Source organism: Pungitius pungitius, chromosome 1 (assembly GCF_949316345.1).
Source record: "Pungitius pungitius chromosome 1, fPunPun2.1, whole genome shotgun sequence".
Taxonomy (NCBI): domain Eukaryota; kingdom Metazoa; phylum Chordata; class Actinopteri; order Perciformes; family Gasterosteidae; genus Pungitius; species Pungitius pungitius.
The window spans coordinates 11,915,364-11,940,868 of record NC_084900.1 but is presented as its reverse complement, the minus strand read 5'-3'; the positions used below and the strand labels follow the sequence as shown (position 1 = coordinate 11,940,868).

The following is a 25,505-nucleotide window of genomic DNA, read 5'->3' as shown; positions in this document are numbered from 1 at the left end:
TAAATTGTTATTCGCTACTTTAAACAATGAGTCCCGCCTATAACGTGTACACGTAGCAACCGATTGGTCGTTTGTGACGTCACTGTTAGCCCACGCCTTTGCGCACGGCGACTGAAACCAGAGAGAAAGTCGTACGCCATTCAAAGGTAATGATACACTTCTAACTTACAACCAGATATATTAATAGAAAGACCTTAAACTCGAACAATACTGTAATACTTCCGGTGTCAACGTATCTACAATCTATGTCTCTTCCTGACTATAAATGTATACAGATTTTGCCCCAATGCTGGTGATCTAAGTTAACGTACAGACTATGTTTTGTTTATGCAGACATGGCTATTACAGCAGATCACATCCGGGATAAACTTATTAAGGAGCTTGTGGCTGTACATGTGGTAGGTTTCTGCTTATTATTTGTATTGTCTTTCAGGTTGTCTTGGCTCAACGTTAATGTGGGTGAGGGCTGATATTTCATGTCAATGTCTCGCAGTTCATTCAATGTTTAAATATTATGGTCAACAAATTCAACATTCGTTTTTCCCCCATTTACTAAGCAAATGAAAAATCATGCAAACCCCAAAAGTGCCCTCCTTTTTTGCAAATTAAAAAAAAAAAAAATCGCTGCAACCAAAACCACTCACTCTGAAGCCTAGTTTATGCTTCTGCGTTTTCAGAGAAACGCAAGGACACGCAGAAGGAAGAGCCCCCTGCGCGCCTTTTCACCCCCTCTTGCGTGCTTGCATTTGTCAACCCATTTTTCTAAACTTGCGTCTAAGGCTTTTCGAGCCTTGAGAGTGACGCCGAGTGCGAAAAGTGGTCACTGGAAGGTTCCACAGTCAGATCGGCAGGTGGCTATGGTTGTTGATAGGTGGTCGGTAAGTTTCCTCCGGTGGTCGGAGGGAGGATCCTTTTTCAGTAGTTTGAAAAAATCACCGAAGGCAAACCCATGGTCGTGACGATACTCATTTACATGTAATTTGCATGAGGGAGAGGAGGCGGGTCCATGTCGCTGAGACAGGATCCTTCCGCCGACCACCGGAGGAACCGACCATCACCACCTACCACCGCCACCTGCCGATCCGACTGCGGAACCTTCCACCGACCACTTTTCGCACCTGGCGCTACTGCACTCTGACCAGAGATTGGCAGCTATACTTTAGAATGAGTCAAGTCCCATTCGGAGCAAACCATGTCCTATTCTTGTATCCCGTCTACTGCAGGATGTGGAGGACACGTCACCCAACAGATGTGCTGCCAGCTACAAAGTCCTGGTGGTGTCTTCCCAGTTTGAGGGCAAGCCGCTGTTACAGAGACACAGGTATCACACGCACTATCATATACTACATGTTTGTTCTCACATCTTCTTACAGAACGTACTTACATTTGTACTATTTTAGTTCTTACTAAATATATCAACCCAAGCTTAAGATGTATCAAGCGCCCAGACTGTGCTTTCTTTCATTTATTAAACAACTGTTGCTAAAATTACATGATTAGCAAAAAAACAATTTATATCAGTACAAATCGCCACTGAATCCCAAGCACTTCAACATACATATAGCATTTGCTTACTGTTTTTTGTGAATGTATTATTAAATTGGATTATCAGCCTCAAGTTTCTTTTCAAAAAACAAATGTACAACCTTAGAATTTCACTATTATATCAACTTAGTCAAAAATACAAAAACCTCTGTAAGGCTTCCTGTTTTCTTTGCATATATACTTTAAGATCACACAAAATGACAAGCAACGCTAGGTTACACAAGCGCTACACAGCGTTACACAGCGCTCCTGGGACTACAGGACCTGCTCCCCTGAACTTGTGTGTTGTGTTCTAACAGGATGGTGAATACGTGCCTAGCAGAGGAGCTGAAAGAGATCCACGCTTTTGAACAAAAGACCCTCACACCAGAACAGTGGGACAAACAGAAATCACAATGACATACATGAAATGTTCTGAGGACAATAAAACACTTGGATGCTGTATTTATGTCTTTGTTAATTGTTTTCCTGTAAGTCAGGGGTGTCAAACTCATTTGAGGTATGGGCCAGATACTGCCCACTTCGATCTAACGCGAAAACCTTCTGTAATTCCTTCGGCGGGACACCCACACACTCTGGACACTCTGGCGGGCCGGATTTGGCCCACAAGTGTGACATATGTGCTGTTAGTCACATTTTGAGATGTCATGCCTCAGCTTTTGAATATTGGATACATGTTTTATTTGCCACTTAACATTACATCATTTTATGTAGTTTTCAGAAAGCAGCATATAACTATCAAAGATTATTTTGGACAGAGGTATCAGAGGAAATGTTTCCTATGCTATACAGACTGAATATGTGATGCAGGGATGAATTCATCTGGTTTCCTCCACAAAAATGCAATGTTTTTTTTCCGTAAGCTTTCTGATTATTGCAGAAAATGATCTAATGCAAACAATCATCTATGATACACAAACACATTGTGTTCAGCAAAATGATTTGCAAAAACATTTTATAGTCTCATTAGGCCAATACAATTACAAATTTGCTTCCGAGGGCCTTAGAGGTTATACACATCCAAAATCCTCTGTCAGGTACCCTCTCATCGGCACATGACAGACAATTCACAGATTAAAACTTCACGAGCGAGAAAGAAGAAAATCACCATAGGGGGAGATCAAAAGAGAATATATTTACGAGGATGGACAGAATGCAATATACAGCATGTGAAATAAGTATTGAACACGTCACCATTTTTCTCAGTAAATGTATTTCCAAAGGAGCTATTGACATGTTGTTACCAACATCTGGTGAAAATATCATGTCAATAGCTCCTTTGGAAATATATTTACTGAGAAATGGTGACGTGTTCAATACTTATTTTCTTAATACTTATTTACCCGGTGTATGTCATGCACAGAATGAACTACGTGAGAGACTTACAACATGCACTTTAAGGGTTACCTGTTAGCAACCATCTGTTTGACAAGCTTCCAAATTACTAGTGAAGCTCTTTATGACATAGAAGAAAAGCTTTAAATCTCTCCAGCTTGTGTGAACATTTCCCTTCCTTGACTCATACTGACATAGTTTCTAATGAGACCGCGTGACCAAATTCCTTAAATTCAGTTAAAGGGCTGCACAATTAATTGAATATGAATTTTTTTTTTCAGTGATGTTTAGAATGCGTGCAGAGCTTATAGGAAGTTCTGCTGCATATCAAACGTTGCCGTTTTTTACACATCTGCATCCGAGTGTGCAGCCTGCAGTGGTGGCCTCTCAGAAATTTTTCTTAATTTCATGGCCGCAGTCCAAAGTAAGTCATTATTGTGAATTACTCATAGAAATTGACTTATTTTAAGACTTATTTTGGTTTAAAGTTGTGCCCTGGCCACAACCGGCCACCTCTTTGAAACAGTTGGGTGATTGCCACTGAGCGATAGCAAGGCTCAATGAAAGCCCACCAACAGGTCCATGTCTGTGTAGCTTTATACTTGAGCTGCGTGTGTGTGTGTTTGTGAGTGTCTTGGAGCCTAATGAAGCCCACACAAAGCACAGGTCTCCATGAGGTGTTGTTAAGAGCAGACGGACCCCCCACGTGGCTGGGAGGGTTTTAGGGTCAGACATCACAACTGTGCGCTTTGATCTGTAAATCTGGGGCTTTTTCCTTTTGGACGAACACACATTTGTGATTGTCGACATGTTTTTATTCATCAGGGGATCGATAAAGCAAACTACACAGAAGTGGAAGTATTGATATCGTTATTTAGTGGAGGGGAAATCTGCTGTATAACTATATATCTTAATTCAAAAACCATGATTTTCTTGGTTAAAAGCAGGTTCCATGTGTAGTTTTCAATTCATTTGATTAAACCAGTGAGAGGTCAGTCACTAAACACTAGGTTTATGTGTGTCTGTGTGTGTGCGTGCTTGTACATCAATCTTTGTGAGGACCAATTAAGAGCTTTAGACCATAAGAATGGGGAGATTATTGCCAGTCTTCAAGTCAAAGACCTGTTTGGGTTCTGACCTGGTTTAAGCATCGGCCGATAAAATTATCTGAAAAATTCAGCTTTTGCTTACTAACCCATAGCACATCAAAGTAAAAACTTGACATATATACTGTCCACACACCAGGCTAACATATAAGAGACTTCCAGGCTTCGTCCTTTATGTTTGGTGGGGGGTAAAGCCCCTGTTAAGTAGTTCTTTTTTGTGTGTGCCATACAAATATAAAAATATTTGTTTGGGTTTGGACTTGGTTTAAGCATTGGCCGATAAAATGATCTGAAAATTTCAGCTTTAGCTTACTAACCCATAGCATATATTTCACTATATTTTATTATATTTTTATCTTACTTCTGCACTACATTGTCTGTTGTCCATTGTCGTACTGTCTGCCGTCATGCACCAACCAAAGTCAAATTCCATGAATGTCTGACATATTATGGCAATAAAACGATTCCTGATTCCTGAACTATAAGCGCTGTTTATATACTGCACATAATGCCTTCAATGATAAAAATAACTATTGTTAACCTTCTTGTTTCTTGGGCTCCATCCTAATGAGAATACTATACGACATGTACAATTAGCATTTGATTATTCAATTCAATTCATTTTATTTTATTTTGTATAACCCAAAATTGCAAATTACTAATTTGCCTAAGAGGGCCTTACACATGCAAGATCTTTTGTCGTGAAACCCTCACATGGGCACAGGAAAAACTCCCCAAAAAATGAATATCCTTCCATGTGGAAAAACGGGAAGAAACATTAGGGAGAACCTCAGAGGAGGGATCCCTCTCCCGGGATGGACAGACTGCAATGGATGTCATGTGTGTAGAATGAACAATGTAAAAGATGTAAAATACGTTATTTATATATACTCAATTCCTCTGACAGAATTAGAGCTTATCAATTTAATTTCATATAAATAAATAAATATAGGTATAATAGGGATAATGTTTTATATGTAGGAAAATCAAGTTTGTTTTTTAGTAACATTATCAACAATGAAATTCATTGTTGTGTGTGACATGTTCAGGTGTCAACATATAATTTGCATCCACACATTTTATGTAGCAGCAGATGCTGATTGGATTTCATCGCTCAGTGAACGGGAGACAGAGACGAAGCAAGAGCATCGAGTGTGTGAAGATTACTTCCACCACTCACCCACCCGAGGTCCACTAATGGAAGAGCCGACATGGGGTAGAGTGAGTTTATTAGCTGGCCGGGACGGGTTGTCCCTCTCCAGGTTTGGAGAATATGACATTAACCTGTAATTTATACCACAGACGTTTCCCCCTGACAATTATGAGTGACAAACAAAATAGAATCAAGGAAACTCCTTTTATGCTCCTGGCGTCCTCCTTGCCTGCCGCCGCCACTGTCTTCGTCCTTGCCGCCATCGCCCTTTCTCGCCTGCCGCCACCGCCGCCGCCATCCTCATCCATCGTCGTCCTCATCCTCACCTGCCGTCGTCGTCGTCCTCGCCACCGTCATCCTCGCTGTACTCCACGCCTGCCGCCGCCACCGTCGTCCTCGCCTGCAGTCGTCCTTGCTGCCATCGGTGTCATTGTCGTCCTCCTCCTCACCTGCTCGTCCTGGTTGTCATCGTCGCCCTCTTCCTCAACTGCCGTCCTCCGCCATCATCGTCGTCGTCCTGCTCACCTGCATTCGTCCTCCTCGCTGCCGCCGCCCTCGCCAACGTCCTCGCCTGCCGCTGGCACACCTGCCGCTGTCCACGCCGTCGTCGTCCTCGCCGCCATCGTCGTCCTCGCCTGCCGCCGTCCTTGCTGCCATCGCCGTCATCATCGTCATCCTCCTCACCTGCCCGTCCTCGTCGTCATCCTCCTTGCCTGCTGCTGTCCACACCATCGTTGTTCTCACCGCCAATGTCGTCATCGTCGTCCTTCTCCTCGCCTGCTGCCGCCGCTGTCCTCGTCGTCCTCGCCTGCCGCCGCCGCCGTCCTTGCCACTGCAAATTATCTGATATACTGAAGAGTTTATTCCATGGCAACCGTGCAAAAAGTTCATGAAAGTTACTATCAGTAAATATTACATACATTTGCAAACGATACATAAAGCTACTTTGAAAAGATGGTAAATAAAACCAGAAAAAACACTTGACATTATTATCTTACTCCGTGCTGTACCTGCGCCATGTTGCCCCAAAGGAGAATAAAATATACGATGGACGTCCATCGGTCGCTCCTCTGCTTCCACATCCTTGTCTTCATTGAGTTGAGACAAGTCCTCCGTCACTTTATCCAGCAGAAACTGAAGCGTGTCTTTCTTAACGTGCTTCTCTAAATCTCTAAAAATGCTTTGAAAATACCATGTAGCCAAATGCTAACAACTTCTACCGGGGAGCGAACTTCAAGACAGAAATAGTCGACCAGGAGCAATCACACTCCTCTGACCAATCCTGCTTCAGACAGAGGTTAGGACCTCCCACCTCATTAGCATACAGACACACGCATAAATAAATGTGGAAATATAGGAGATCAGAAATGTAGAAATAAATATACGATACAGACCCATAAATAAAAAAATAAAGAAATATAGGAGAACAGAAATGTAGAAATAAATATATGTTATGTTTTTGTTTATGTCCTGTTTTATTATCAACTTTTATTTATGTATTCATACATTTATTTATTTATCTTCACATTTATTTATTGTTTTATGCATTTATTTATTTATTCCTGTATTTATTTATACATGTATACATTTATTTATTTATTTATACTTAAGTCATTTTTTTGTCCTCATAAAATTGGCTTGGTGTTTTGGGTATAAGACAGATTTGGCAAAACAATGAAGATTATAAGATAAGAATTGTGTCCATTTAATAGTTTAATATATGATGTAATAACTAGTTCATACTCAGTTGGACAGCAGAAACGGACAGATATGTAAAAAAGAATAGTTTTTATTTGCTGTATTAATGCACAGTATTGGTGACCATAAAAAAAATAAAGCGTTAATAATTGGCTCATAAAATACTAGGTGCCATTTTCAGTTTGTTATGCAGTGGCCTGTGTTCTAATGCATGTGGTATTATGTGAGCTCCCTGGTACTGTAGCCAAATGGAGCTGAAAAGACTGTTAAACCCGGGCCAAACTCAGAGAACAGGCGCTACTCTACGTTCCATCTAATTGTTTTACATTTAACAGTAGTAACATTTGATTGAATCTGCCCCCCACAGAGTGATGTCAGTAGGCTTCGACACAATGGAATTATGGTATACATTCGGCTTAAATAATTAAAATACATTTAGTCAACAGAAAACTACAATGTCAGGTTTGTAAGATTTATTCAGAGAAGTTTCACACTAAACTGGATATTCTATAGTGGACCTTTTATTTTTCCATTATACTGGGGTTGTCTTAGTATTAAAAAAAAAGAAAACACTGATACATAAGTAGATGAAAACCTTTTCCGTTCTGTCACAAATTGTGTGTTGTACTTATGTGAGGATACACCATAAACATGCTTTGCCGGGTCCGACTGAAAAGATTCAGGCTTAAATCAACAGAAGCAGAAATGGATCCCCTGGTGTATTAGGAATTAAGAGGGCCATAGATCCATAAACAAGCCTTGTGAGGTGGGAGATCTGGGCGCTTGATCTCACTGCAGGAGCTGACTATTCTAGTCACCCACACACACAGCATACTTCACATCCGAGGTGAAGTGAAAGGCTGAGCGAGCGTGAATACATCAATTAGGATGCATTAGTCCGGCCACAGATGATCTCTGATAAAAACACTTCTTTGCAGGGATTCTCTTGGCCTGGATCAGTGAGGTGGACTAATAAATAAATAAATAAAGGTCACAACTGGTGGCTTATATTGGTGGTATATTGGGAAACCAACCCCACCAGTCTTAAATTCTCAGAGGAGTGAATGACGTGGCTTTATTTGCTTTATCTTATTGTTAGACTGTAATTATAATCTAGATAAAGTACAACCAGTCATCCATTAAGACTCTGAACTTGTATTAAGAGAGAACGGTTACATCCACCCACACTCACTTAGCATCATCCTCTAAGCCTCTGATGCTCTGTTCTCATGAACAAAAGTAAACTGGTAAAAAATGATAAACTGAAGAATCTCATATAAAAAGTGTCCCTTTGTTGCTACTGTTAATTGAGTTCGCTAGCGATTCTTGTTACCAATGTCCAACATGGCGTGAAGCTCCTCGGGCTCATACCCCAGCAGGCCTTGCAGGTTGCAGACAAAGCGGTAGACGTAGCGTTTGCCGGCTGTCTTGCGGATGATGTTCTTGTCGTAGTAGTATCGCAGGCCGCGACTCAGCTTCTCGTAGTTCATCTTGGGTTTGTTCTTTCTCTGACCCCACAGCAGGGCCACCTGGAGACACGGCTACATATCAACTTCTAGAGCTACAGGTACAGCTACTAATATATAATAATATTCTATATAATAGTGAAAAACAACATTTGAAGCTGCAGTTTGAACATTTTGAAAATGTGTGACAATTAATTGGGCTGATCTTAATCAACTTGCATTCACAAACATGAAGAGTCAATAAAAAGCCATAATGGCATTGGATTATTATTGTTCGAAACACACATTTCAACAACTCCAACTCCAAGTTTCTCTTGTCAGCTTGTCTGCCATCTAGCAAAGAACAAAAACTAGATATAACATGATGAACTATTCTTTTGAATTGTTGAAAACATTAGACAGAGCGAGGCTAGCTTGTAATGTCTTAAGGAAGGCTTAACATGGCTTAACTTTATTGGTCAAACCATCAGGTGTTGGGTACCTCATCAGGGTCTGTCAGCTTGAACTCCCATCCATCTCCTGTCCAGCTGATGCACGACTGACAGCTGCGGTCCGTGAGAAGCTCTAGCAGAAACTGCCACAGTTGAATGGGACCACTTCCTGTGAAAACATAGTGGGGCGAATAGATTAAAGACCTGCTGCATAGATTTACAACTGGTAAAAAAACAGCTGAAATATGAATACTTACCGGTGTATCCAGCAAGGATAGCTGCTGGTATCACGGCACTGCCCAGATCTGTTTTGGTGCCGACATATTCTCTGAAGCTCTTGTGTTGGAGTGGTAAGGTGAAGACGTCCCCAGACATGGTCTCCTCCGTCATTTGCTCTAGATCCTGGAGCGGAGCGGTCCAGGATAAAGAGCCCACAATCTCTGTGTCGTCACTGTGAGCCATGTCTGCTTCTGAGTCTGTCTCTGCAATTAACCAGTAGAAACACAGAGAGTGGATTAATGAGGAAGGAGGGCTCTAAAGGGAGGATGCTAAACTGTGGCAATTTACTTTTCTTTTAGCTTCGTCACAGTCTGCCCTGAGTCCTGCAAACTGTTCAAGTGTTGCACTTTCTTCCCCAGTTAGTTACTTGTTATGTGAAAGACATTACTTATTTACAGATTCAGTAGATACTATCATTCAGTCATGCATGTGTGAGAATGTGCCAATATTCACTGTTGGCTCTGCTTTGGTCTCCACCGACTCTTCAGAAAATAATAAGTAAACTTTGATTTCCCTAGTGGGTTCAAAGGCGTTACCAAAGGGAATTGTATGAGCGGACGTAGTGCAGCAGCATAAGGTAAAGCCAGATGGGACACGCAAAGAGGGATGAGAGATTACTCCACTATTAACATAGCAAATAGTTGTTTACTGCTCCAGTAATGCTCTGATTTAGACTGACGACTGCATTGATTCGTTGTCATTTCATTTGTTGTATGGTGTGTTTTCACCTCTGGCCCCTCCTGATTCATGCTGCGCAGCAGCAGCGGCCATGTTCCTACTGGGATCTTCTGTCTTTATCAGAAAGCAGTCCGAATGTTCAAAGGTCACAGGACGCAGAGTGAGAAGGTCCGGCCTCTCAGTAGGATAATACTGAACATGGAAACTGTGTTTGTCTGTATTTTCCAGAGCATAGTCTGAGCTGCGGTCTGAGGAAACACAGGTCGATGAAGTATAACAAGTAAACATGTAGTTATTAGATGTGATTGTTGAAGTGGACATCAAAATGAGCCAGGGGATAGAGAAGACATTATTACATTATTACAAGTGCTGGGCAATGATCCAGATTTTTTTTATTGTGATTGACTGTTATGTGGAAAGTACCCACTTTTAGTTGCAGAAGCTCAAATACTCAATATACTCAAATCAAGCATAAAAACAAAGCTATTAGCCACTGCCAGGACATTTCATTTAATCTAGTACGTCATGGAGAAAAAGGTTATCATCTATGATCATAATATTATAACAAACAAGTTCATATTCGTCTGTCGTGTTCAGACGTGGCCAGCTCTAATTATTACATTATTACCTTTGTGGATTAGAAGTTGGCAGTAAGATGGTATGGTGCAGTCGGATTCATCCTCTGGAGAGTCCAATTCAAACATAATAATAATGTGTTATTGCTGAATGCGCACTGAAAAGGACCTATCATGAAGAAAAAACTACAATCCCAGGGCATCAGTCTGTCTTCACCTCTCCTCATGGTCTCCAGATGCTCCCACAGGATCTCTCCTGCGGTGCAGTCGGACATGAGGCTCAGGAAAGCATCTCTTTCCAGGCCACACAGCTCACTGCCCTGAAGGCCTCTCAGGTCTGAACCCAGGCAGTGGAGACCAAACTCATTTTGGCACCAGTCCAGCCAGTAGTTCACCTCCCACTCAGACCACAAGGTAGGATCTGAACATAAACAAATATATGAATACATCTACAGCTCTGAATGCACCATTCACAGCTCCATGACCCCCCGGTAATGGAAGATGTATTGATGTGGCCCATGCACCTTGTGGGAAGTGATGGTTGATTCTCTCCTGGGAAAATCCAGCAAAACTGGCCTTCACCGCCTGGCTGAGGACCTCTTTACTGGTCGGGGTGAGAGGAGGGACCTCCAGGGTATCCAGCTCTAGGAAACCGACACAGCATGAGAACCCTCCGTTTATTTTCACACCCAAACTTATCACACATGCAGGAATAACAAATATTATTTAGCTTTAAGCATAACTCCTCCACGGTTAAAAACTATCCATTGTATTTATATGTATGCACATCGTACAAACTCACTTGATATTTAAAAATACTCAGGCTACCTTACTGATCAATCTGATCACAATGACATCAACGCATTATGAATTATTATTTGTTATATAAAGCTTAAAATCCATAGGATATGTATTTGTAAGTTAGTTTCCATTTCACCTCTCAGAACCAGGGCTTCTCTGGTCTACCGCGTTATTGTGGACTTTGCTTTTTAAACATTCAAGTTTACCAAAGTCGCAGAATAACAGAAACTAGCCAACCTACCAGCAGCACTAATACGAACATTATGAAGATATCACGCAAAGAGACCTACAACTCAGAGAATAAATACACTGTGGAGGTAAGCAGCAACTGGGAAATCCAGTTAGGTGGGAAAGTAATGAAGAGGTTGATGAAAGTAATCACAAGAAAAGAGCAGGATGAGAGTGCTGCAAAATTAAACAAAAATATAGTGCAGGTTTAAACAGGTATTTATGTCTATAGGTGTCTAATATACTGCCACAACAGTACAGCGCGTTGCTCCTATTCTAGTACTCCTGTCTGTTTCATCAAACTACCCTAGGTAGTAATAAACAGAGTATTGAAAAGAACTTTTCCATTAAAAATAGCAACAATAAACTATCCCGTACAGGTCAGTGAGTTTTGAAGTCATCTACAAATATCAAAGTGCACATTTATTTTCTGAGATACTTCTCTAGTTTATTGTATGTATTTATTGTTATGAAGATTTTTTTACATTTAGAAATACTTCTTTATTCTCTAGGAAAAGGGAGCCAATTACAAAACATGAGATGCGTCTGAATGCTCTGGAGAAGTCTATTTTAAAGGTTTAAATCGTGTTCAATATCTTTAACTTTTTAACACCCTGTGGATGACTTGTACATACGTATCAAAAGGTATTAAAAGATGAACACAGAGTCATGATTTGGATCATATCATCATAAAAAAACATGATTACAGCAAAGTAGGAGAAGGTATAGATGATAAATATATTCATACAAAATAAAACATACATCTGCTTACAACTAAACTACAGTGTATCATGTAAGTGTATCATGAAGCAGTCATGTACTGCGTATACAAAAGCATAATAGGGGGATTTAAGTAAGTTGTTGTCATAACCTCTGATAAGCTAAATACGTAACAGAGATGAGCCAATTGGAACAAAAGAGAAATGCACCAGAAGTTGACTTAGATGAAAATGATTGTCTTACCGTAATCACTGCAGTCCATCCCAGAGTGTGAGGATTTGAGGGATCAGGTGGAGGAAACTGAGACCACAAAGGGGGAAATGGGGCTTTAATATGATGGATGGGAGGGGAGGAGGAGTGGGGTTGTGATGGACAACTGTCCATCACATGGCTTTGGGAGGGGCAGGAGGAACACGTCTGAGAGGCCAAGTTTGGAATCACACAATCTATGATGTCACACACACAGTTGGTAGATTAACATGAGCTGCATCTTCTCATGGACAATCCAAAGTCAATAAATGTGAGCTTTACGCTAGAAAACTCACTGATTGGATTCTTGATGCTGGCTGTCCAAAATCTCCTGTAGGTGTTTGTGTGAGCTCTTGAGACTGTGAAGCCATCACTGACAAAACCATATGAAAACCCCAAAAGAGAAAATAAATTGATAATCATCAATAGAGTCATTTGCCAAATCATTGTTGTATTGTGTTTGTTTCATCAGCGTTCTTAATTCATTGTATTTTTGTAGGATAGCAAAAATGTACAATATGCCTGTCATCAGATAGTGATTTTGAAGTATATTTAATGGTTACAGTAGCTACATCACCCTCTCCTGGCAGTCAGTAGAAAGTGTCTCACTAACGTATATGTATCTATGGTCATTCATTGCTCTCAGGTGTCCTACACTTCATCGTTATGAAATAATAACTTATTTGGCTTACTGTTATACCAACCAATATTTGAATGATTTATCATGGGCATTGAACATGACTGATATTAAATATTATATGTAGCTTAAGCTCAGTCAGGAAGACAATCAGTCTGACTGTTTGCCTCCATTGTAATTACTCAGCTGATTGGGGGCGTAAACATTTTAGTAACCAATCAGATTCTACACACTGTTTCCCGGAGCCAATCACGATGTTGCTGTCAAACTTTTAAAAGTGTTTTCCTCTCTGTTGGCTGTCAGCTGTCACTTCAGTGTGTAGCTGAGGCCCTCCTCCTCCACCTCCAGTTAGTATCGGCGTTGTTCCTGGTTGGTCATCAGGTTGCTGCTACTCCTTTCACCACCACCACCAGTGCCTGGACTCCAGGGGGATTGGGCCTATTGGACCTCAGTATCCCAGCCTTCGGGGATAGTACTTCATGATGGAGTCCAATCGCCAAAGACTTTGCACAATTCGTATTTGATGCTGGTGTAATACATTATTGTTTTACTATTAAATGAGTCTCTCCTGATTGAAATATCTTTAACATTGTTCATTATGTAAACATGACATTTATCCCATTCTGTCCATCCTGCCAGAGGCATCCTCCTTCCTTTTTGGGAGCGTCCAGCGGTATTGAGGCTAAATGTGCTTCACGGAACAGAAGGCTACCACAGTCAGTGTGAGGAAGCTTTGAGGCATCTGGCGTTGACAGCTCACAAAAGCGGTTGCAGAATAATCAGGTCAATTGATCTAAAACCAAAGTGCAGGTTTTAATTTGCAGGCATAGCTTGAACATCCATCACACAGAATCTGATCCTTTCATCTTGGGGCAAGGAATGTAACACACTTTGTTAGTCTGTGCAAAAATGGACGTGAAAAATCTGGGTTGTTAATTCAGATTTGTCCTTTATTGACTAAAACGGAAACATACTGGCTGAGAGTGAATTGAAAGGTTCAGCGTGGTCAGTCAGACAGTTTGCTGTTACAGTACATCGATCGAGCGGATAGCCACAGTGTCATGAACTCACACGTGCTAAACACAAACAACTACACTACAAGAAACACAGCTTCCAAAGGTTAATTCAGTCACTTTGGGTTGTTAGGCAGAGAAGGCTTTGTTATCTTCTAACACAGGTCACTTTCATGAAGGGACTACAGTAGAATGAGACACACACAAACATGCTGAGGACATTGCAGGGCTCCCCTGACCTCTGCTAATAACACACACAGAATGGATATATACGCACATAACACATAAACTGGGAAGTTTTTAATAAAGAACATTAATGGCTTCCTTGTTACACAGTGCAGTCACAGAGCTGCTACAAGGCCCTGCGCAGGTTAACCACCGAGCAACTCCCCTCTCCTATTGTTCATGACCAGAACAGTGTTGAGGTTTATCTGCTCTTTTTTATGGGTTTTGGGAGCCACATCGTCTGTGCAGTTGAAGGGGGATGCAGTTAGAACAAGTGTTAAATAAAAAATATATATTAAAGTCTTAATTTTCTTAGCTCCTGGTTGATGTTAGAATTTCCCAACTTCCATTATAAGAAAGCTTACATTATTTGTTTAATATTTCACAATTTCTTTTCAAGGTGAAATGTAGGCCAAACGCTGAAATGCTGAGGTTTTCACCCTGCAGTGCACAGACCAGAGCCCAGACTGTGGCTCAGTCCACTTTGATACAGGTTACTGCAAGATGAACTGGAAGTAATAGAGCTGGTATCAGGGTTAACAATAAAGTAAAGAGATAATGTCACAGTGCACAAGGGAAAAGCTACGGGGTCACATGGTGAGCTACAGTGTGGAAGTGTTAGCGAGGATCGTCAGGAGCGGCGATCTTTTCCAGACTGGGCTCCATGCCCCAGATCTCCCTGGCATACTGGGAGATGGTGCGGTCACTGGAGAATTTGCCACAGCCGGCGATGTTGTGGATCACCATCTTGGTCCACTCTTTAGGGTCCTTTAGGGAGAGGAGGAGGAGGAGGAAGGGAGTTACATCAGAAGGATGAAACCTAAATCATCATGACAAGAAAGAAATACTCGCAGTACAGCACAGCAAAATACTCTAGATTATAATATGGTACTACACAATTTAGTGCCGTCTACTAAGTTTGAACAGAACAGTATTATATACCATACAGACTCATATAGTGTACTACAGTGAAAAATTGCATATCTAAACATGGAAATAGTAGTCTTGCTGTATTTCACTGCTGGATCAGTGTCTCGCTGACCTTGTAGAGTTCGCTGACTCTCTCTTGACATTTGATGTAGTCCTCGTAGTCTGCAAACACCTTGAACCTGCAACACAGACGTACATTTCACAAGGTTTCTACTTTAAAGCAATATCATCAGTACGTTCATTTGGGATGTTAGTGATTCAAGATAAAAAAGGACAGAAAACCACCGTCTAACAAAGTGGTACAGTGAGAGGAAAAGTGCTGATGAGGGAAACAGGTCACGTCAGTGCTTTAAATGTCTTTCAGTCTCGTTGTTTTGACAGCGAGGGACAAGCTGTACGTCATTATGTGCACGGGGCCGATCCCTCCGCGTTAGCAGTGTGCTCTCACCTATCGTGCTGCAACAGCATGTTGACGAGGTCTTTGAAGAGGTCAGGCTGGCTGGGGCTGAAGAGGCCTCCAGATATCTGGTCCATTGCCTGCTTCAGCTCTGGGATACGGTTGTAGTACGACATGGCGTCATAACTGAGGACAAAAATACATTAAACACACTGGCCGATTATGAGACTGATTATTTGATCCAAACGTCCGCACTGGCAGTATTTTCTTAATGATAACTCTGTTATGACTCTCACCCAGTCTTGTCCATAGCCTTCACATCGGGCACCCTCATGCCAAAGATGAAAAGGTTCTCCTCTCCAGCTTCCTCTGCCATTTCCACGTTGGCTCCATCCATGGTGCCTATGGTGAGGGCTCCATTCAGCATGAACTTCATGTTCCCGGTGCCAGAGGCCTCAGTGCCTGCTGTTGAGATCTGCTCCGACAGGTCAGATGCAGGAATAACTGCGGAGGAGAAATTCTCAATTCTCAATATGAATTCCTGAATATGTTACCAAATGACTAAAGGTGCGCCTTACCTTTCTCAGCCAGAGAGACCCGATAGTTCTCCAGGTAGATGACTTTGAGGCGATCTCCCACCATGGGGTCATTATTTACGACGTCTCCAATCGATGTGATCAGCTTGATGATCATCTTGGCCGTGTGGTAACCGGGAGCCGCCTGAGAACACAGCAGATAAATGAAAACCAGACTGGAGCTCAACACATCTATACAGAACGTTTTCAGTAAACACAAGGAAACAGAATTCTGTGGAATCGCTTTATTCTGGATTTTACTTATTACTTTTTACTCTTTATCCAAATTAATCATAAACACACAAGACTACATTTATGGCAGGAATCACAAAGAAAGACATATTATAAGAGGATGTTTGAAAGGAGACGAGGCCTATTTGAGGAATTGCTCTTAGTGTATCAATATAAATTGGTTAGAAATATCTAAAAAACATTAAATGGCATGTTTTTTTCTTTTCAGATGGAGCCAGACGGGCCTCTTTCCCAGTGCTGCCATAACTTAATTAACGTATACAAGTCACCTCTGTGGACACAGAAGATAAGCATATGGCAGAAATAAAACCAACCACACACCTTTCCTCCAATCATGATGGTCCTGGGGGTCCATGACTTGTTGGGTTCCTTCTGGATTCCTGATTGAAGACAAACAACGCTTTCGTCTTCACTCTGAATACATGTTTGTTTTCTAAAGAACTGGGAGAAAAAAATAAAAAAGACACCCACGGTTGTACAGCGTGATGATGTGCAGGCAGTTGAGCAGCTGCCTTTTGTACTCGTGGATCCTCTTCACCTGGACATCAAACATGGAGTTGGGGTTGATCTTCACCTTGTAAGTCTCCTCAAGGTGGGCAGCAAACTTCAACTTGTTCTCCTAAACGTTGAGGTGCCAAAGAGGAATGAGATTTTAAACCAAACAGAAAGAAGACAGGAAAATGTTCACCTCTATAAGCATCATAAGCTCGCACTTGTTTGACTTTGGCAACATCCCGAATGAAGGAATCATCGTCCACAAAGTCCAGAAGGTTCTTCAGCTGGTCAAGGTCACGGATGTAGTCGTCACCAATCCTCTAAAGGAAACAATTACCACAAGGGGACAATTGGATCTGCAGTGTAAATATAGAATTCTGTGCCGAGTCAGCGATTACGGTCTACATGAACACATTAAACAAGGGTCCCTTCTCTGCACTTAAGTCTGTATGAACAAGAGGAAACCCACCTCTGCGATGACCTCAGCCAGGCCAGGGTTGCACATGACCAGCCAGCGCCTGGGTGTGATGCCGTTGGTCTTATTCTGAAACTTTTCAGGGTCCGCTTCATAGAAATCCTTGAACCTGAGGAGCAACAACAGTCGTAAATAAGTAGGTTTTGAAGGACATTCTTCTGCCTTACGTTGGTTACTTGGAGCGTCTCGCCTTCACGAACACACAAGCCACACAAGAGATGAGGGTGGGCTGGTTTCCCTACACGGTGTCTTTGATGATCTCGGAGTGGATGCGGGCCACTCCGTTAACAGCATGAGATCCCACAATGCACAGGTGGGCCATGTTGATTTTCTTGACGTCCCCTTCCTCGATCAGGGACATTCGGCGCATGCGGTCAAGATCTCCAGGGTATAGCGTGGCGATGCGCTAGAAGGGGAGGGACAGAGACGTCTCAGACTGTCCTCAGACAGCTTTACTCAATGCTTATTGTCCATCGTAACTCCACCCTCGCCATCCAAACTATTCACTTTACTGCTGCTAAATCATACATTCAAAGAACTCATATAGCTCCCCCCCCCCCCGACCTCCAGATGCCTGCGGTTGATCTCGTAGATGATCTCCAGATGACGTGGCAGCAGGTTTTGGAAGAGGTCGACGGGCCAGCGCTCCAGGGCTTCGGGCAGGACGGTGTGGTTGGTGTAGGCACAGGTACGGACCACAATGTCCCAGGCCTGGGCAGAGAGAGGACAGCACCGGGGACATCAGACATTATCACGTCTCTCACACAACAAGTGAGAATAGGACATAAGATGATGTGTATTTTGGCATACAGGACATTATGAAAGTCTGAATATCTTGTATTTGTGAAAAGTTGTCTTGTGTTTTGTATGTAGTGCCCCAGACCTAAAATGTGGGCAATGCAGAGTCATCCATTGACCTAAGCTGCATGTCTCTGGACTGTGAGAAAACCCGGCAAGAACATGACAACTAAAAGGCCAGCGAATGGAACCGGCCGTATATTGACATACATTTTCATTGCTTAGAAATGTTTCCTTTGGGTTTAATGTTTTTCTTTCTTCTCGACTCAATTGTTTTCCCGTCTCTCGTTTTACCTGATCATATTATTAACAATATTTTTAGGAATATAATTGATATCAAAAGCATAATTGTGTGTTATATGATCTGAAACATCTAAGAGTATAGTTTTGTCCATACAAATAAAAGTAATTTTATGTAATCATTGAAACTTCTGCTACCAGTGATGTTTTGAGGTACCAATCATTTTTGAAATGATAGAATAAACCTCACTTTCAGATTAATATAAATTGGGGCCCGTCTGAGACACGTGTTCAAGCTCCTAATCTCTGCAGAAGAGACAGAATTGTGACCGCACAACAATTCAGTTAAACTGCATTAGTTACGGTACCAGCAGGGTGGGTCCAATACAACCTGAGTGGGCCATTGTTGGCTATCCAACAGTCTCTCCTTCCTCCGTTTTAAGCATTCTTAGGTCTGTGCGTTGCTCCAGTGCTGCAGGGGCACATACCTTCCCCCAAGTGAGTTTCTCAACGTCCACCAGGATCCTCATCAGCTCGGGGATGGCCATAGCAGGATGGGTGTCGTTCAGCTGGATGGCTACCTGCAGAAAGACGGACAGAAAGAAAGCCGTGTATTGCTTTAAAGAATGAAGGCACACATTCAGCAGACACTGAATCTCAGCTGCAGTGTGGGATGTCACACCTTGTCCGGCAGCGAAGACAGGTCCAGTCGCACAAACTCAGTGGAGCCAAACTTGGAGGCTTTGAATCGGCGGATGATGTCCTGAAGAGTCGCTGCTACGACAAAGTACTCCTGCTTCAGACGCAGCTCCTTCCCCTCAAAGAACTATAAAACAAAAGCAACATGAAACGGTCATCTTTTAGGATACATGCAATGCTGAAATTGTTATTCTAGATGATGATGATGCTGCGGTGGAGAAAACGAGTTGTTTAAAAAGATTCTCACGTAAATGTAAGGGAACCAAAATAATAATTTCTAGAGCAGCATTCAAACATCGTTAATCCACTCACATTGTCGTTAGGGTAGAGGACCCTGGAGATGTTCTCAGCCAGGTTTCTGTCCAGCACGGCTTGAATGTAGCCACCAACATTAACTGTGGGACATTGTTTACATTAATGTTTAGTAACGGTTATTTAAATATGGTTATTCAGCAATACAGACACTACTTACAGTCCTTTAGGTTAAAGTCACACGGGGCCTTAGCAGACCACAGTCTCATGGTGTTGACGATGTTGTTTCTGTAACCGGGGACTGGGGTGTCATAAGGAAGAGCCAGAACCACCTGACCAACAAATGAAGCAATGTCTAATAAGTTAATTATTGTCCCATTGGTGACCATTTCAGTGTTTCTTGCCCTTATAAGTATAACTGCTGACATTAAATATTGATTGCTTTTAGCCTAGTAATAAGTCAATGCTTCTTCCTATCTGTTAGGAGTATTTGGCCAGATATTACAGGTCGCACCTTTAACCAGAGCAGTCTATTAAATGCCCAGCTTGCATATCCTGTTTTTCTTTAAAAAAAAAAAAATATATATATATTATTATTATTTATTTTTTGTCAAAACACATCGTAATAACATCATCATCATTATTATATTTATTAATGATTCTATTAAATATCTCATCTTCTCCGTAGCAAAATATGTAATTAAATGGGTTATTATATTCGACAAGCAAATAGCAACGTTTTAATAAAAAGGTCTGCTCTGGAGTGGGTTGCTATACCTACTTGTGTGTCGACCCACTTCACTCCTTCCTCTGTGTGCTCCACTCGTCCGTAGAAGTGGACCGGACGCATGTACTCGGGCCGAGCCTTCTCCCAGGGGTTGCCATAGCGCAGCCAGTCATCAGCTTCCTCCACCTGTGGAATCATCGCCAATGAACATACAGATCACAGAAGGCTGCCACATGGATACACAGCTACTTGTTAGGAGTCCTTCCTATAAAGTGTTCCAGGGATCAAGATGGTTTGGTTAAGTACCATCACAGATCTGTGTCTGTTTGATTAAATACAAACAATTTCTTGCACTCAATGTTTGGGTAAACAGTGCAGATACCTTGTATCTGTATGTGGAGCCATGTTTGTTTCTTGTCAAGGACACAGCCAAAAAGAAAAAGAACTTCCCCTTTGCTAGGAGGATATAAATCACTCAAAATAATTAAGAAAGTTGTGAATGAATAGAAGCCTCAAATGTAATTTATGTTCCATTATATTGAATGTATGTGTTCTTTTAGTCATTTATTTATTTGTTTTTTTTTTCTATTGGAAGCTCTAACCCTCCATACACTAAAGAAGAGTTGAACTAACAACGAAACCTGAAAAGAAATGAAGGCTCAGAAGTAGTGAGGTTTAACATATGTAGAAAATGAAACTACCTGCCAGCCGTCGACTATTTTCTGATTGAAGATGCCAAACTCGTAGCGGATGCCGTATCCATAAGCAGCCAGGCCCAGAGAGGCCATGGAGTCCAGGAAGCAAGCTTAGGAAAGAAAACGGGTGTTTGGGGAGTTTGAGTCGAGGCTGCCAAGAGCACTAAACATCGCCTTCAGTCTGTCAGCAGCCAATCAGAAGGCAGCAGGAACTCACCAGCCAGGCGACCCAGACCACCGTTGCCTAGACCGGCATCTTCCTCGATGTCCTGCAGCTCCTCCATGTCCAGGCCCAGCTGAAAAGGGACACACCAACACATGGTCTATCATGTATATGTTACTGCTACTCATAGTCGTTAAACGGGACACTTAATGACCGGACACTTAATGACGTTTTTGATTTGATTTGATTTGAAGCATTTTATTTCTTGAACATGTAGACATTTAAAAAAATAAAATAATAATATTTAAATTTATTTAAAAATCAACATAGACATAGACCACAAAATTAGAAAAGTCACCTTTTGTTCAAGAAAAGGAGTAGAGAGAAGCAAAAGCTTATAGATACCCACCCCTATCTATCGTTCATTGGTTTTATTTATTTCACTGATGACAGCAGTGTTGCAGCAGGGTTCATTTCAGCTCGCACCTTGATAAATGTATAACAGAGAGCTGGCGTCATGAACTGTAATTGCAATTCTACTTAGTTTAACACTAAATCAGCACTAGACCAGCAGGGCTTTGGTTAAATTCCCATCCAGCCCCGAAACTCTCCCACTGACTCGACCCAGCGGTGTTATGGCTCAGTCACTGTTGACTGTGTGTGGAATGTTGGCTTTATATGTACAGCCAAAAGCACGAGGACACGCCTGTGCACATAGTGGTGGGCGCTCTCAGTTCCAGTTAAGAGGAATTATTGAATCTACAGGGTATAATGCTTCAGAGTACCGTGTTGTTCTGACTTTTTGTAAGCAGCTGTTTTGGCTTGTGACAATGCCCCCATCTCACAGACAGGTTATAAGCAAGAGGACGTAGAACTGCCGCTGTAAATACTTCAGTTTGGAAATTTGTGGATTTGTGGATTTGTGGAAATTTGTGGATGGCCTTCTTTTGTTATGGCCATCTTGTTTTGTTTTTTTTCCAAACATTGAACATACAACCTGTCAATCATGGTAAATCTATCCTAAAGCATTCCCTGCTTCATGGTCTATTTGCTCTAAATGGATTATAATTTACAAAAGGAACTTCATGAGATTGAGACCATGCACTCATGTTTACCGAGCCTATAAATCAAGAGAAAAGTAGATTCATTTATTCAAAGACTTCTTTTTGCAACCACACCAGTAGAAAAAAAATGGAAGTTTAAGTTTCTTTTCCACCTTTCGCCTGGAAGCACAAAGGTGGTGTTAATGCACTTTGTTCACGTGTCTAACTACTTTTGGCGATGTAGCTTAATATGAGAGTATGAACAAGCATACCCCCCCCCCCCGGCCTACAAAATTTTTGAGAAGTTCATCTCACCTGGTATGTGGCTTCATCGCAGGCGTTCTCCAAGGCCAGGTTGACCATGGTATTCTGCAGAGTGCGACCCATGTAGAACTCCAGGGAGAGGTAGTAGACACGCTGCAGAGAGACAAGAAGCGGTTTATATCAACTTTAAATAACGTCAACATTTTCTATATGAACGTTAAATAAAAATGGACAGAACTAAAATCATTTCTGTCGACAATTCACTAGTCTCCATGTATACCAATAATGAATCCCTCTCGACCCGGGAGATGCCAACAGCTGTTGTCAGAGGGCAGAGCAGCACGGCTATTACTGGCAGCTCCTCTAACAATGTCCCCCTCCCTCCACGAAGGGGACTCGAATCAGGAGCCCCCCCCCAGGAACACTGACCGTCTCCTCGCCGCTCAGTGAAGGGTGACACCCACGTACGGAGTAGGAGCCTGGGGGGTCAAACTGTGTGAGGCCCGGCAGCGGGATCCTGCTGCCAACTGATGCTGGCGCTCGTATAGGGGACATTGAAAAAGAAAGAGCACGAGGCAAAGGGACAAAGGCATTTGGTGCTCAGTATAAATAGAAGAGAGGGGGGGGGGGGGGTCTGTGCTTGTCTTCCCAAAGGGCACGATGACTTCACAGTAGCTTTGGAGCCACTTAACAAAACGGAGAGGCGAACAGTTTGCATTCACAGAGAGACAGCTCCGACTTCAACTTCAACTTATGAAAATGCAGCATCTGGCAGAACTTCCTAACTCAAAGCCCATTGGCTCCTACTGGGCATATACATGTTCAGCATGAATATATAGCTTTTTTTCCTCTCCTGTTCTTGACGCAGTAACTTTGTAGAACAGGTGTTCAGTGCAGTTTTGAGCAAACTCAAAACTGTAAATAGTGGATTTGTTGGGAACCCCTTTAAACGTCAGATGAATCCTCATTTAGTGCCCTAGTGAGTTTTTGCTTTGGTTATTCATCTCCATCTGATGGCTCTGTTCCTTTCCTTGGCAGCTTTTGCCAAAGGAGGTGCCAGCTATGTGTTTTATTTTCAAATGATTAACCGCAGTGCCACAATTCGTCATTGGCAGCAGGATGCTGGATGCGAGAGGGAGTCACAGAAGACTACAGGTTGTGTGTTCACAACCTGAGCAGAAAGCAGGGCTCTTCAAGTGGGCTGAGCTATGCAGGCCTCTCCAGACCCCTGCCTGGTCCTGTGTGTGTGTGGGGGGCGCCTGCATTATGGAAGGCCCTTTAAATATTTATAGAGCCTCCTGTTCCAATAACACTTGACACTTTGGAAGTGCAATGGACCTATGTTTTGGGGAAAAAAAGTAGTATGCAAAGTAGCAGCATTCATTTGCCCTTTGTCACCGTGTGGCCATTTTGCGATGCGCAGTGTGCGTCGCTGCGGATGGGATGGATGGAGTCACGTTACGTTAATGCTGAACATATGAAGACCACCAGTTGATTCCCGTGGTGCCGCGCAGCGCGTGGTGACCCCAGCATTTGGACCGATGCGAAGCAGCCTCCTCCGCGACGCGCAGCAGATCGCACCAAGGTCACGGAGGCAGAAGCATTACGTAACGGACGAGCTCCCGCTGCGGACGTGACAGCGCGCAGGACTCCACGCGCTGTGGGTGCGCGCAGCCCACTTTCATTCGGGCTCAATGCACATTACGGACCGAGACAAATCCGTCCGGGTGTTACTATTAGACGGATACGAAACACCAAAGAAGCAGAAGAGCGCGTGCGCGCGCGCGCAAGCCCGTGTGTTGCAGCGCAGCTCCGACAATCCTCCCCCTCCCACCAGGCGCGTGCGGGACTGCGGCATCATTTCGCTGCTTACTTTGGGGTCTTTTTCATAATAGTGCTGCTGTGTCCGGATCCAGCGTCCCACCAGGTAGTCCCGGACCGTGTTGGCCAGGGCGAAGTAGTAGTCCCGTTTGGTGGCCACATTTCGGTCTTTCACCAGGGTGAAGTGGAGGTGCCGGTTGAAATTGGTTTTCAGGTCCGAGACGTTTTCCACCCCGGCCAGCCCCCTAACCGAGATCTGCTTCCTCTTGTCCTGGTCCGTCAGTGGCTTGGCCATGCTTGCTAACAGTTTGCTTCCTGACGGCTTAATGTCGAGTTAAATCTCGTACGGTAACCTTCCCACTCCTCTTCCGTGTCCTCTCTGAACTCAGACTCCGCTGAGATGCGAAGGTCCGGCCTCATTAACGTAATGTGTCACGTACCCACGTCAAGGTGGGATGATGTAGACAAGCTCTTCCGGTCTACAGTTTCAAAGTAAAACCCGGATTGGGGCCAGATAACTAGTTCACATTGGATTAGCAAGTGCGTCACACGCCAGATTGTATCGTAATCCCAATCTTTAAATGACCTGAAGCACGTTAGCTTCTGCCTAAATTGTTTATGAATACAGCAAAACCTAAAAATCTGAGCCAAAGGTTGCATTGTTTCATTTTCTCCCTCAAAAAGTATTAATATTGCGTTTATTTTAAAGTAAAATGCATAATATCCGGTTATAATCGGTTTAATGCGTCCGCTAGTTTTAGCATCATTGAGAATTTTCCAAAGATTCTGGACATTAGCTGAACTTTACTAAAGCAGTTCTAGCGATCCGTACGTGATGAGATACATAGAAGCAGGAGGGAGAGAAATGTTAGGTGGACATCATTTGTTAAACGAAATCTGCCATCTGTCTTTTAGCCTGGAAAACTATACATTACTATGAAAAGGTGAATTTGTCATACTGTTGCGGGGTATTCAAACCCAACTAAAAGTATTTAAATTAAGTTAACTAATTTACACAATTAGTATTTGGAAAGTCTACTTCTTACCGCACCTCAGACCTTTTTTTCTTGGTGGGAAGTGACCATAAAACCGTAACCTGGTTGTAAAATATTTAAACACAGCAGTCCTATCACAACTGAGCAAACGCTACCTGCTGAAGAAAACCATGATGGAATTCACAGCTGTAGGAAAAGTGCAGGGAGTTATTTTTTTAGCCATGAAACCGTAACCATAAAAAAAAACTAGCAAGTTGAGTTGGAGTTAAATAATTTCCACAAATGCCAAAGTCATACCACGCTGTCAAAATGATACGTCTTGGAACTGAAGTCTTTAATTGGTGGTATTTGTTGGTATGAAATTGCTATTTGCATTTAATTTAGACCATCTGACATGTAAACATTACTGATCACCAAATATTTACTTCTATAACTATTTCAAACTCCGCAGTGAAGGTCTTTAGGAGGCAGAAGCAGAAATCCCGATCCACTGTCTTTTGGAGCGCAGACTTCCTGGGAAGTTTGTGGCAGCAGGAAGGCGAGCA

The 25,505-nt window shown here is 42.5% G+C and overlaps 3 protein-coding genes across 3 annotated transcripts; 1 reads left to right on the top strand and 2 right to left on the bottom strand.

Annotated features, from left to right (window-relative positions):
* Positions 1–22: 22 nt before the first annotated feature.
* On the top strand, positions 23–1,989 carry zgc:112271 (uncharacterized protein LOC553698 homolog). The gene is made up of 4 exons (XM_037480691.2): positions 23–146; positions 334–398; positions 1,224–1,321; positions 1,845–1,989. The coding sequence occupies exons 2-4, from the start codon at positions 336–338 to the stop codon at positions 1,942–1,944; spliced, it is 261 nt and encodes an 86-aa protein (XP_037336588.1). The 5' UTR covers positions 23–146; positions 334–335; the 3' UTR covers positions 1,945–1,989.
* Positions 1,990–6,943: 4,954 nt separating this feature from the next.
* Positions 6,944–12,415, bottom strand: LOC119222346 (protein c-ets-1-B-like). The gene is made up of 8 exons (XM_037478909.2): positions 12,259–12,415; positions 10,791–10,910; positions 10,484–10,687; positions 10,320–10,373; positions 9,742–9,939; positions 8,992–9,216; positions 8,785–8,903; positions 6,944–8,366 (listed from the first exon to the last, which is right to left on the bottom strand). The coding sequence occupies exons 1-8, from the start codon at positions 12,275–12,277 to the stop codon at positions 8,154–8,156; spliced, it is 1,152 nt and encodes a 383-aa protein (XP_037334806.2). The 5' UTR covers positions 12,278–12,415; the 3' UTR covers positions 6,944–8,153.
* Positions 12,416–13,826: 1,411 nt separating this feature from the next.
* On the bottom strand, positions 13,827–24,402 carry pygmb (phosphorylase, glycogen, muscle b). The gene is made up of 20 exons (XM_037478906.2): positions 24,018–24,402; positions 22,196–22,297; positions 20,892–20,970; positions 20,681–20,784; positions 20,034–20,165; positions 19,473–19,584; positions 19,313–19,395; positions 18,984–19,127; positions 18,790–18,882; positions 17,828–17,974; positions 17,506–17,669; positions 17,258–17,372; positions 17,007–17,108; positions 16,765–16,912; positions 16,615–16,673; positions 16,045–16,186; positions 15,763–15,970; positions 15,518–15,652; positions 15,182–15,248; positions 13,827–14,907 (listed from the first exon to the last, which is right to left on the bottom strand). The coding sequence occupies exons 1-20, from the start codon at positions 24,258–24,260 to the stop codon at positions 14,758–14,760; spliced, it is 2,529 nt and encodes an 842-aa protein (XP_037334803.2). The 5' UTR covers positions 24,261–24,402; the 3' UTR covers positions 13,827–14,757.
* Positions 24,403–25,505: the final 1,103 nt, after the last annotated feature.